We start from the raw sequence: 12,730 nt of genomic DNA, 5'->3' as shown, positions 1-12,730 counted from the left end.
TTTTGCAAGCGGTTTGAAACTCTCCTTTTCAGCGCCGCTCCTCATTTCTGGCTGAGGAAAACAAGCAGGCAGCACAAGGTAAAGGCATCAGACTTTTTAAAGGATTTACTATTCATATTTTTCTAATGGAAAATAAAACAAATATCCTACAGAACTTTGGATTAAATGTTCAATGTTTTTCTCCATCTTAAAATGTATTTAACAAGTTTTAATTTAGTCCATACCTCACCGTAGGATGAAGGTCTACATGTTTCTTGTGGTGAGCTGGTCAGTGGCATCTGTGCTCTCCATATATCCGGTAAGAGTTTGTTTTTTGTCAATTGTTTTCTCAATAAAGTATACATTTTCAAAAATGAAAGGGACACAAAAAATGAAACTACATTTTTAATAAACCTTAAAGTATTTTCAATGCTATGCAATCTATGAAACAAAAATTATTGTGCAAAAATATAAATTTTAATGTGTTCGGTCATCTTTATATAGAATCTATACTAAAGGGACTGAGTCACAGAAATAATCATTACCAAATTTTGTCATAGGAATCATGTTATGAGCTGATGTTTAGAGTTTAATATTGTTTTTAACATTTTTATTATCTCCAGGTTGGACTAGATGGTGAGTTTTTATTTTTTTGGACTAAATTTAGTCAATCTACAATACGTAAATGATTGTATTTGTCAGTTGCTGACATTGTCATTTCATGGAAACGTTCTGACCTGTATTTTTCAATATTAACATTTAAAAATCTGTTCTTTAGACATTAGTAAAGCAAAGGATTTTACTGAAGTCAACAAGGGTAACACAAACACATTAAGTTTTCAGTATAAATGATTTATTGGCTAATAAATACACAATTCTGTGTACTTTTGTAGATTTCTGTCACAATCCTGTTTTAAAGGTGAGCTCATACTGTTTTTCTGGAAACATTTTGTAAATAAACTCTTGACAGTAGTTAATATATCTTTATTTTACTCTATCTTAAAACATTTTGCATATCTATCTCAGCCACGGAGAACAAAAAGGAGCACCGTTGTTGCTCAGGACCTGCTCTGGAAATCTCCAGTGCCATATGTGTTTCATGAAGACCTCGGTAAATATACAATTGGATTTACAACAACTTAGAATACGTTTATTTGGCTTTCACCCTTCTATCCTGCATCTGTAAAGGTGGGTATTGCAAGATTGTTAAGGGTGATTTAAACTATTCCAACAGAGACTATCCCATCCCATGAATAACATGATCAAAATACAACAAAGTGATATTTTTGACCAAATAATTGGTCAAAAACATTTGTTGCATTAACATGTTTACTATTTCTCTGTTCGTTCATACAACACACTATGCATTGATGCTGAAAGAGCTGAACGCTAAAGGGGTCATCTTGAGGGCCTTTGACTATTTTAGGGTGAAGTCTTGCATTGACTTCATACCAAGAGTGGCTGAGGATCATTACATCCATGTCAAGAAATTAAATGGGTAAGTTCTTTTTTCCAGTTTTCCAAACTGAGGTACTCCCTCAGCCATTCTTGTAAAATACTAATAAAACGTGATTTTGGTATCCAGAAAAAAAAAGAAGAATCTATAAGTAATTAATTACCTATATTAAGTGCAGTTTTCCCATTTTAAGGTGTTTTTCAGAAGTTGGAAAACAAGAAACTATTGGACAGGATCTCTCCATTGGAAGAGACTGTGATTACGTGTTTACGGTTGAGCACGAGTTTCTTCACGCTCTCGGCTTCTTCCATGAACAGTCCAGATATGACAGAGACAAATATGTAACTATTATAAGTGAAAATATCAAAAAAGGTATGAGAAATATATGCATTACATCCAGTTGATGTATCAATTCATGTGCAAATAGAGGGAGCGTTCAGTGATTACTTCTTGGCTTTTTAAAATTGTGTCCAGGTCAAGAGAAGGAGTTTGTCAACATGAGCCGTGAAGAGAGCACCACCCATGGAGTTCCATACGACTACTGGTCAGTGATGCATTATGGTAAAAATGCAGGGAGCACTGGAGCAGGCCCTACGATTATTACCAAAGATCCCAAATTCCAGGATGTGATCGGTCAGACACTGGGAATGAGTCCTTCCGATGTTCTGGAACTGAACCTCCTTTACAAATGCAGTAAGTGCTGAAAGATCAACCAAACCAAGAAATCCATACAAAGGTTTTGCTGCTATTTCTTTCAACAGAATTAAATGAAATCAGGATGAATACAAAGTGTCTTTACCCAAGGAGCAGTAATATTTTTCATCGTGCATTTTTTTAAACAACTGATTATTCTTTACTGTCACAACTCTATGAAAGCTGATCGAAAGGATCTGTCAAATTGTCCACAATTAAAATAACATTAACTGATTTAAAAAAAAAAAGTTCCTGAGCCTTCTTACGGGATGAAGATGTATTTAAATGTGTTGTGTCCTGCATATTTCGCCAGTCAAAGTTACAAAATGTTTATTTTACCTTTTTTTACAAGCAGAACATTTAAACATAGAGGCCTGAGTGAATTTTGGCCTCTGAACATGCCATGTAAAACAAAGTACTTCACCTTTGCTTATCTTAACGGAGCATTTCTTCTTTGTTGATTCCGGATAGACCAGTTACCCTCACACAATTCACAAATGGGCATTTTTGGATAATTGTGTTAGAAGTATGTGGCTGTCCATCTGGTTTCTCTCTGTGTTGACCCGGCAACAAACTGGTGACCTATTGGTTACTCCCTGTTCAAGAAATAACCAAAAAAGTCATGGAGATGAGCTCCAGCTGTAAGTCAAAGACTCCAGAGTTAACCTGACATAACAGCAACAGATTTTTGTGCAACAACAAAGACTGTTAATCAGTAATAGATACATCTTGATTTAGTAGAAAAAGTGAGCGCTAAACTCAAAGCTGCACAAGTGGTAAGGCCTAGGAGATGTCAGTTTCATCATCTGCCCTTGCATTATAGGATCTGCCAGCTCCCTCTGCATCTCCGAGTGTAGGCTGAATGTTTCTATTTAAATGTAGCAAACAGACAGTAAGGCATTGGCAGGTTACGGATATCAAGGAAGACCAAGGTTTTAAAACTACTAAAATGTTCTGTTCCTACAGTTTAAAGTTCCTTTAATGATGTGGCAGAACAACTGCTTGAATGACTTAATATCTGTGGAGCATGGAACACAACGGCTCTGCCAAACTTTTACCTGCTCTTGTGCAACAATGAGTGCAAAGGTTACTATTTGTCTCCCTCCCTTACACGAAAATTGTAAATTCAGAAATGCACTGCCTGGCTTAAAAAAAAAAAAAAAAAAAAAAAGGTTGTGTCATGATTTGTCTTTGGATGAACCCGGACACAGCACGCACACACAGAGCTTGTTCTTGAAGTGAGTTTTATTGTACAGAATGATGGGTAAGTGACGTGAGGAACCAGAGTCTTTATGGACGGAGGTGAAGGGTGCGGAAGCTGGCTAGCAGGAGGAGAACGGGGAGACTGACCGGGAGGAGACTCGGGAGCGGAGGACTTGAAAGCGTTGAGCTGAATTGCAGGACTGGAGAACGTTGAGCTGAGTTGCGGGACCGAAGAACGTTGAGCTGAGTTTCAGGACTGGAGAACGTTGAGCTGAGTTGCGGGACAGAAGAACGTTGAGCTGAGTTGCAGGACTGAAGAACGTTGAGCTGAGTTGCGGGACCGAAGAACGTTGAGCTGAGTTGCAGGACTGAAGAACGTTGAGCTGAGTTGCAGGACTGGAGAACGCTGAGCTGAGTTGCAGGACTGAAGAACATTGAGCTGAGTTGCAGGACTGGAGAACGTTGAGCTGAGTTGCAGGACTGAAGAACGTTGAGCTGAGTTGCAGGACTGAAGAACGTTGAGCTGAGTTTCAGGACTGGAGAACGTTGAGCTGAGTTGCAGGACTGAAGAACGTTGAGCTGAGTTGCAGGACTGGAGAACGTTGAGCTGAGTTGCAGGACTGAAGAACGTTGAGCTGAGTTGCAGGACTGAAGAACGTTGGGGCTGCTGTAGATTTCACCGTGCAGCCGAGAGGATTCTTGGAGGTGCTGATAGGCGCGGGCGCAGGAACTCTGGCAACCAGACGTGGGAAAATCTCTGGTGTGTCAGACTAGGGAGAGTTGACGCGCAGCCAAACGTGGGAAAATCTCTGACTGAGGCGCAACAGAGGATGAAGACAGACGGAGACTGAACGGGAGAGAACACTACGGGCCGGCAACGAGAGCAGAAAGAGGTATGTTTAAATAAGGGTGGAACCAGGTGGAAGCAGTTGCGAGTTTATTGCAGCCTGCCAGGTGAAACCCATCAGGCTGCGCAGTAACGAGAGAGAGGGAGAGAGGCTCAGCATGCAGCCCTCACGCTGCATCCTGACAGTACCCCCCCCCCAGGCCGGACACCGGACGGCCCAGAATCTCAACGCTGGGTGGGTGGAGGGGGCCTAGGAAGGCGGGCAAGAGTCAAAGCTGAGTCTTGAGAGACCAAAGAGCAAGCAAACACCAAAGGGGCTAGAGAACACAGGGAACCAAGGGACCAGAGAACACGGAGAACCAAAGGGGCCAGAGAACACGGGGAACCAAAGGGGCCAGAGAACACTAGGGAACCAAGTAGCTAGAGAACACTAGGGAACCAAGGAGCTAGAGAACACTAGGGAACTAAGGAGCTAGAGAATACTGGGAACCAAGGAGCTAGAGAATACTGGGAACAAAGGAGCTAGAGAATACTGGGGAACCAAGGAGCTAGAGAACACGGGGGAACCAAGGAGCTAGAGAACACGGGGGGAACCAAGGAGCTAGAGAACACGGGGGGAACCAAGGAGCTAGAGAACACGGGGGACCCAAGGAGCTAGAGAACAAGGGGGAACCAAGGAGCTAAAGAACACTGATGTGCCGGAGCGCAACTAGGGCGCGGCACATCAGGGAAAGGTACGAGTGCTTGACAGCGGCGGGGGAAAGAGCGAGCGCTTGACAGCGCCGGGGGAAAGAGCGAGCACTTGACAGCGCCGGGGAAAAGAGCGAGCGCTTGACAGCGCCGGGGAAAAGAGCGAGCGCTTGACAGCGCCGGGGGAAAGAGCGAGCGCTTGACAGCGCCAAAGGGAAGGAACGGGCGTATGGAAACGCCAAGGAACGGGCGTACACAACGCCAAAGGGGAAGGAACAGGCGTACACAATGCCAAAGGGGAAGGAACGGGCGTACACAACGCCAAAGGGGAAGGAACGGGCGCACGACAGCGCCAAAGGGTAGGAACGGGCGCACGACAGCGCCAAAGGAGAGGAACGGGCCAACAGCAGCGCTAAGGAAGGTAACGGGCGTATAAAACGCCAAGGGGGAAAGGACAGGCGGACTGACACATCAGAGCTCAACAGCGCAAGAAAACACTGGAGAACAACTAACGTACAGAGACACCGGGGGAAAGGAAAGGGCGTGCGAAAACGCCAAGCGCAAGGAACGGGCGTATGGGAACGCCAAGGGCAAGGAACGGGCGTATGGGCACGCCAAGGGCAAGGAACGGGCGTATGGGCACGCCAAGGGCAAGGAACGGGCGTATGGGAACGCCAAGGGCAAGGAACGGGCGTATGGGAACGCCAAGGGCAAGGAACGGGCGTATGGGAACGCCAAGGGGAAGGCAACGCCAAGGGGAAGGCAACGCCGGAGCGTGAGGGAAGCGCTGGGGCCCAAGGGACGAGATCGCCGGGGCGTGAGGGAACCGCCGGGGCGCAAGGGAGAGACTCGCCGGGGCGTGAGGGAAACGCCGGGGCGCAAAGGAGAGATTGCCGGGGCGTGAGGAAAACGCCGGGGCGCAAGGTAAGTAACTCCCCGGGGCGTGAGGGAAACGCCGGGGCGCAAAGGAGAGACTCGCCGGGGCGTGAGGGAAACGCCGGGGCGCAAGGAGAGATTGCCGGGGCGTGAGGAAAACGCCGGGGCGCAAAGGGGAGGTTGCCGGGGCGTGAGGAAAACGCCGGGGCGCAAAGGAGAGACTCGCCGGGGCGTGAGGGAAACGCCGGGGCGCAAGGAGAGATTGCCGGGGCGTGAGGAAAACGCCGGGGCGCAAGGTAAGTAACTCGCCGGGGCGTGAGGGAAACGCCGGGGCGCAAAGGAGAGACTCGCCGGGGCGCAAAGGAGAGATTGCCGGGGCGTGAGGAAAACGCCGAGGCAGAACGGGCGCACGGCAGCGCCAAGGGGTAAGTGCAGGCGTACTGATATGCTAGGGCCCAACAGTGTACGGAAACGGTGGAGCACAACTAGCATGTAGATAAGCCAGGGAGGAGGACGGGCGTATGAAAACGCCAGGGAAAGAACTGGCGTATGGAAACGCCAGAGAAAGGTACAGGTGGACCATAACACTAGGGCTCAACAGCGTATAGGAACGCTAGAGCACAATTAGTGTATGGCAATACCTGGGGAAAAGAACTGGCATATGGGAACGCCAGGGGAAGCAAAAACGGAGGGCGTCCTAACACGCCGGAACACGAACGGGGCGTCCTAACACGCCAGGGAATACGAACGGAGGGCGTCCTATCACGCCAGGAAACACGAACAGAAGGCGTCCCATAAAACGCCAGAATCAGGGAATGCGCCGAGCAGCAACAGGCGGGTGCGCCAGAGGGCTCAGCCGGTGACTAGAAGCGCCGGAGGGCTCTGGCAGCGCCTAAACACAGAGGAAGACATGACAGGAGGACTAGGCCAGGGAAAACAATGGACTACTACTAAAACAGGGACTACTAGACTAGACGGAGGTACGAGGCTAAGACGGGGGTTACGAGACTAAGACAGAGGCTACTAGACTAAGACTACAAGACTAAGACAGGACTCGAGAGGAACTACAGGGGCTAGACGGGAAAACCAAAACAAACCAGAAAACTAGGAGGGGGACTGAAACCTAGAGCTAAACTATAAAACCAGGCAAAACAAGGAGACGAGGGCAGGTTCAACTAAACTGATGAAAAACTAGATAACTACAGCTAGAAATAAGAACAAGAGAAAAACAGGAAATCTAGGGTGAAAACTAAAATTCAGGACCAAGATTCAAAAGCCTAAAGGGAAACCTAGAACACTTGAACCGAACTGAAAATAAACCCAAAGCAAAACAGAAACTCAAATACTTTTAAAGAAAACGGAAAAAACCTCCTAAATATCTCCGAAACACAAAATTCCTAGATAAACCAGACTAAGGTTAAACCTATATAAATTATCAGAAAGCTGAACAACTAACCAACTTAAGAACTCTAAAGGAACACTAGAAAACTGTAAAACCAAAGAATGCTAAGTAACTCAAAACCTCGGGGCCAAAGATAACTCAAAAACAACAACTGAAACTAGAGAACTGGATGTCTAACTAAAAAACGAGAATCTGGAAAATAAATCTGGAAAAATAAAGCTAAACTAGGTAACTAAGATCTAAGGTGGGAACTTGAGACACGCAGACAGGAACTTGAGCACGCAGACAGGAACTGAGACGCTGACAGGAACTGAGGCGGGGCAGATCCTACCAGCTTCCGCACCTTAGCTCTGTGCGTGCTCGGGTTCATCCTTTGGCCAGCCCGTAATTGTCATGATTTGTCTTTGGATGAACCCGGACACAGCACGCACACACAGAGCTTGTTCTTGAAGTGAGTTTTATTGTACAGAATGATGGGTAAGTGACGTGAGGAACCAGAGTCTTTATGGACGGAGGTGAAGGGTGCGGAAGCTGGCTAGCAGGAGGAGCACGGGGAGACTGACCGGGAGGAGACTCGGGAGCGGAGGACTTGAAAGCGTTGAGCTGAATTGCAGGACTGGAGAACGTTGAGCTGAGTTGCGGGACCGAAGAACGTTGAGCTGAGTTGCAGGACTGGAGAACGTTGAGCTGAGTTGCAGGACTGGAGAACGTTGAGCTGAGTTGCAGGACTGAAGAACGTTGAGCTGAGTTGCAGGACTGAAGAACGTTGAGCTGAGTTGCAGGACTGAAGAACGTTGAGCTGAGTTGCAGGACTGAAGAACGTTGGGGCTGCTGTAGATTTCACCGTGCAGCCGAGAGGATTCTTGGAGGTGCTGATAGGCGCGGGCGCAGGAACTCTGGCAACCAGACGTGGGAAAATCTCTGGTAGGTGCAGATAGGCGCGGGCGCAGGAACTCTGGCAACCAGACGTGGGAAAATCTCTGGTGTGTCAACTTAGGGAGAGTTGATGCGCAGCCAAACGTGGGAACATCTCTGACTGAGGCGCAACAGAGGATGAAGACAGACGGAGACTGAACGGGAGAGAACACTATGGGCCGGCAACGAGAGCAGAAAGAGGTATGTTTAAATAAGGGTGGAACCAGGTGGAAGCAGTTGCGAGTTAATTGCAGCCTGCCAGGTGAAACCCATCAGGCTGCGCAGTAACGAGAGAGAGGGAGAGAGGCTCAGCATGCAGCCCTCACGCTGCACCCTGACAGGTTGCACACTAATATTTTGTTGGACCGCCTTTAGCTTTGATTACAGCACACATTCACTGTGGCATTATTTTGATAAGCTTCTGCAATGCCAAACGATTTACTTCCACCCAGTGCTGCATTCATTTTTCATCAAGATCTTGCTTTGATGATGGTAGAGTTTGCCCACTGCGCAAAGCCTTCTCCAGCACATCCCAAAGATTCTCAATGGCGTTAAGGTCTGGACTGGTGGCCAATCCATGTGTGAAAATGATGTCTCATGCTCCCTGAACCACTCTTTCACAATTCGAGCTGACCTCATTCTTTGAGCTCATACTGTTGCTGAACCTAGACCTGACCAACTGGAGCAACCCCAGATACTGTACAGTAGCCACTAGGCATGATGGGTGCATCACTTCACCTGCCTCTCTTCTTACCCTGATGCCCCCATCACTCAGGAACAGGGTAACTCTGGGCTCATCAGACCAAATGATCTTCTTTCATTGCTCCAGAGTCCAATCTTTATTCTCCCTAGCAAATTGAAGCCTTTTTTCCCACAGTTAGCCTCAATGATTAGTGATCTTCTTAAAGCTACACAGCTGTTCAGTCCCAATCCCTTGAGTTCCTTTCACATTGTGCGTGTGGAAATGCTCTTACTTTCACTATTATACATAGCCCAGAGTTCTACTGTTGTTTTTCTATGATTTGATTTCACTAAACATTTAAGTGATCGCCGATTACCATTATTCAGGATTCAGGACCGCTTAGTTAAATCCAGGTGCCAACATTTTTTTTTGTCCAGGCAGTGTATTTGTAAATGCTTTTGCAACAATTCACATTTTGGAATCTAAAGGAGCTCAACCCATCACTCTTTTTAAAGTCTGTTTGGCAGCTTTGGATAGCCTGTATGCTAAACAGCTGACTGCTGGCTGGTAACCTGAATGTGTAACCCTGATTAATTAACTAGCTAATAGTGACTGCCATACTGTCAGGTTTTTGAGCACTGGCTCCCAAATCTTGTTCCTCATGACCCACCAAATACCAGTGGAAAGACAACAGTGTTTATTATTTGTCAGCAAAATTGTTTGTCATATTTCAGTGAACAATGTTTTATTCCAGATAGAAATGAGGCAAAGCAAAGTAGACTTATGGAGAATGATGAAAACTATGACTAAAGGGTAAATAGCCATTGCTTTATTAATTCTTGAGGACCCCAAAGCCAGGATTGATTCACAGGCTGATAGTGATAAGCTACGTTGTAGCTACAGCTGGAGCTGACTTACAGAAACGAGGCTGCCAAACAGTTGCCGCCACCGGGCCCTCTGACCACCGACACCAGGCAAAGCGGGTGAAGTGTCTCGCCCAAGGACCCAATGACAGAGACAATGGGAGCAATGGTTTGAACTGGCAGCCCAATGGTTACAGGACAAACTCCTAGCTCCTGCGCCACTGTCACCCACAATGGTAAAAGTCATAAACCAATAGAAACAAGAGAAAACTATTGCAGAGAGATGAATTTCAGTCGTGTGGAAAGGTGAGACGAGGTTATACACAACTTTGTGTGTGCTTTTAGTCTGTTTATCAAAAGCTGCAAATCAATATAAATTTGTTTCAAAAATCTAAATGCATTCTGTCTTTAAACATTTTTACTTTTTTGGGTTCAGTGCATCCTCAGTCTTCTGTTCTCCACCTTCACAGACTCAACTGTTGCGTTTAAGATGTACTGTGGATTTTCCAATGGTACCATGTGTGAAATGAGCAGCTGCTCACAGAGAAGCCAGGGTTGGGAAGTAGTAAGACAAGTTCCTGGAGGTCCGCAATCTGATCACACCAGTCTACCCACTGGAAATGACGTTCATGGTAAGGTTTCATACATTTCAAATAATTCTGTAATGTTTCTGGTCAGATCTATTTCTCCCGCAACATGTTTTTGATTTTCAGATCCTATTATTTTGTAAGTATTCAGGCAAGCTTTTCAATAATAAATTCTAACTCAAGGTCTCCTGGAATGGCGCGGTCTTGTAATCTGTAGTTATCAAATTAGAAGGCCATCCATCATTTTAAACATAATTATAGGCCAAGAAGGAGGATACTTCATGTTTGCAAGCACAGCATCAGGCCAGGAGGGAGACTCGGCACGCCTGGAGACCCAGACTATGGATCTAAAAAGGCCGTGTCCTGTGCAGTGCCTGCAGTTCTACTATTATCACAGTGGGAGCGAGAGTGATGACCTCAACATTTGGATCAGAGAGTTTCAGAATAAGCAAGATACCACAGGAAACCTTCAACTCATGGGGCAAATCACCGGTAAGAGTATATCATTTAAGATTTCATTTTGAAGACCCAATAACGTTGAAGTAGTCAAACTGTCCAAAATCCTTCCTATATAGGTCCACCAACATCCCATTGGAGGCTCCATCATGTTTCTCTGAATGCCACAAAGAACTTCCAAGTGGTGTTTGAGGCTCGGAAAGGAGCAGGAAGCTCTTCAGGCGGCTTCTCAATAGATGACATCAATCTCTCTGAGACCGAGTGTCCTCATGTGACCCTGCAGATTGATGATTTTGAGCAGCGCCTTAAGACCAGTGACAGAGAATCCATTGTGTACAGTCCACAACAGTACTCTGCAGAAGGCTACGCTTTTCGAAGCGCTGTTTTACTCAACCAAACGGTTGTTGGACTGTATGTCCAACTCTTGTCTGGTGACAATGATGACCAGCTGAGGTGGCCTTGTCTCAATAAACAAATAACTTTGCAAATGCTGGATCAGACTCCCAACATTCAGCTGGAAATGTCAAAGCAAAGAAGTATCACAACCACTCAGAATCAGACAACTTCTGATGGTGATTTTTCAAAATATACGTGTAAACAATATGTATATACACATTTTTTTTTCTTTTTTGTTCTATATTAATTTTCATTTCTTATCAACAGGGACCCCTTACTGGACGAACCCTAGAGAGACTGGAAGACTCAATATAGATGAGAAACAGGGATTAATCTATGAGGGACCTCTTATTGGGATACACACATTTGCATCTTTGGAAGAAATGAAATTCAGAGATTTCCTTAAAGGAGGGAGTGCCATTTTCATCTTCAACTTTCAAGGCAAGCTGAAAGTTTTTCTACTAAATTATGATGTTTAATCTAGAAATACGCAATATACGTAAATTATTCCACACCAAAATAAATTGTTTTTACAACATGATTTTTTTTTGTTCTTCTTCTTATTAACAGATCTTACTCCTTTACTAACTGGAAGTACTTTACCATGTCCCGAAGTCAAACCAGTGAAGGTGACGCATCCAGCGACACGTCAGGATGAAGGTTCATCATGTCACTCACGGTAGGACATTGTGTAAAATTAAGTAAATCTTCAACTAGAGATGCACCTACAAATTGGCTGATGACTGGAATCAGCTGATTGGTTGTGACTGGCTCAGCTGAGGGTTAGAAAACAAAAAATAAAAAAAATTCCTAATCATTTTATTCCATTGATTTGTGCCATGGGGAGCTGACAATAACTCTCCTCAGTTTGGAAGTTAATAGTTTGATTTTTAAAAATTAAGTTAGGAATATCACAGACAGGGAAACCACCATTTTTTTTATGTTCGGACATTTTGGGAAAGATCTGTGAACCACTGAGGCTGCCGGAGAACAAGAGAGAAAAACTTTCAACAGATAACAGGAAGGCTTAATGAAATGAAATTGAAATTTTAACCTGTTTGTTATGGATCACATTGGATTTGGAAATGTTTGCGACCTTTTGAAAGTCACAGAGAACACATTAGCATACTGTATTGGCGATTATCATGGGTAGCATGATCAAAGACTGTTCGAAATGTCCCATTTTGTCTTTGTTTAAAATAATTTTATGTCTAATTACACAGCAACTATATCTACGTTGTTAGTTATCTACTATAACTAACAAATTTAGTGCTTTCCTCAGAACCTGGTGTATTAAGTAAATATGCTGCAAGATATGTTTTGCATATTAACTAAGTGAACAGAAAAAAATTATTTGGTTATAATAACTGCATGACTGCAAAAGTCTCTATGTAGATATTTTAATTAAGTGCCTCAGTCCTTAGTACCAAAATGGGTTCAACACAACAAAAAACATAAAAAGATTTGGAAATGTTTGCAGCCTTTTGAAAGTCAGTGATAACATCTGACCTTAATTTCTTAGGACAAACTCACAGAGAACACCGTTTTAATCATGCTAACAATGCTACTTGCCATTACAGTGTGCTAAAGACAGTTTGAATGTCACCTGGTGTCTTTGTTTTAAAATAACTGTAAGTGTAATTTTACAGCAAATGTTCTCTCAAACATGTTTGTTGAAATATGCT

At 44.7% G+C, this 12,730-nt stretch overlaps 1 protein-coding gene across 4 annotated transcripts in view; it reads left to right on the top strand.

The window, feature by feature from the left end:
* The window catches only part of LOC105939649 (meprin A subunit beta), a 45,314-nt gene continuing 32,584 nt past the window's right edge, over nucleotides 1-12,730 (top strand). For 2 of the 4 annotated variants that reach the window (XM_036135197.1, XM_036135196.1), the window contains exons 1-14: nucleotides 1-78; nucleotides 235-298; nucleotides 603-615; nucleotides 758-796; nucleotides 873-898; nucleotides 1,006-1,090; nucleotides 1,360-1,477; nucleotides 1,629-1,807; nucleotides 1,910-2,128; nucleotides 10,077-10,238; nucleotides 10,455-10,685; nucleotides 10,769-11,221; nucleotides 11,313-11,486; nucleotides 11,616-11,724. In XM_036135197.1, the coding sequence (XP_035991090.1) occupies nucleotides 236-298; nucleotides 603-615; nucleotides 758-796; nucleotides 873-898; nucleotides 1,006-1,090; nucleotides 1,360-1,477; nucleotides 1,629-1,807; nucleotides 1,910-2,128; nucleotides 10,077-10,238; nucleotides 10,455-10,685; nucleotides 10,769-11,221; nucleotides 11,313-11,486; nucleotides 11,616-11,724 (1,871 nt within the window). In that variant the 5' untranslated portion in view covers nucleotides 1-78; nucleotide 235. Of the gene's footprint in view, nucleotides 79-205; nucleotides 299-602; nucleotides 616-757; nucleotides 797-872; nucleotides 899-1,005; nucleotides 1,091-1,359; nucleotides 1,478-1,628; nucleotides 1,808-1,909; nucleotides 2,129-10,076; nucleotides 10,239-10,454; nucleotides 10,686-10,768; nucleotides 11,222-11,312; nucleotides 11,487-11,615; nucleotides 11,725-12,730 lie in introns of all 4 variants that reach the window. The other 2 variants (XM_036135194.1, XM_036135195.1) reach the window with 2 other exon arrangements.

The sequence above is a fragment of the Fundulus heteroclitus genome, chromosome 3 (assembly GCF_011125445.2).
Source record: "Fundulus heteroclitus isolate FHET01 chromosome 3, MU-UCD_Fhet_4.1, whole genome shotgun sequence".
NCBI classification, from domain to species: Eukaryota; Metazoa; Chordata; class Actinopteri; order Cyprinodontiformes; family Fundulidae; genus Fundulus; species Fundulus heteroclitus.
This window is presented reverse-complemented; position numbering and strand designations above follow the sequence as displayed.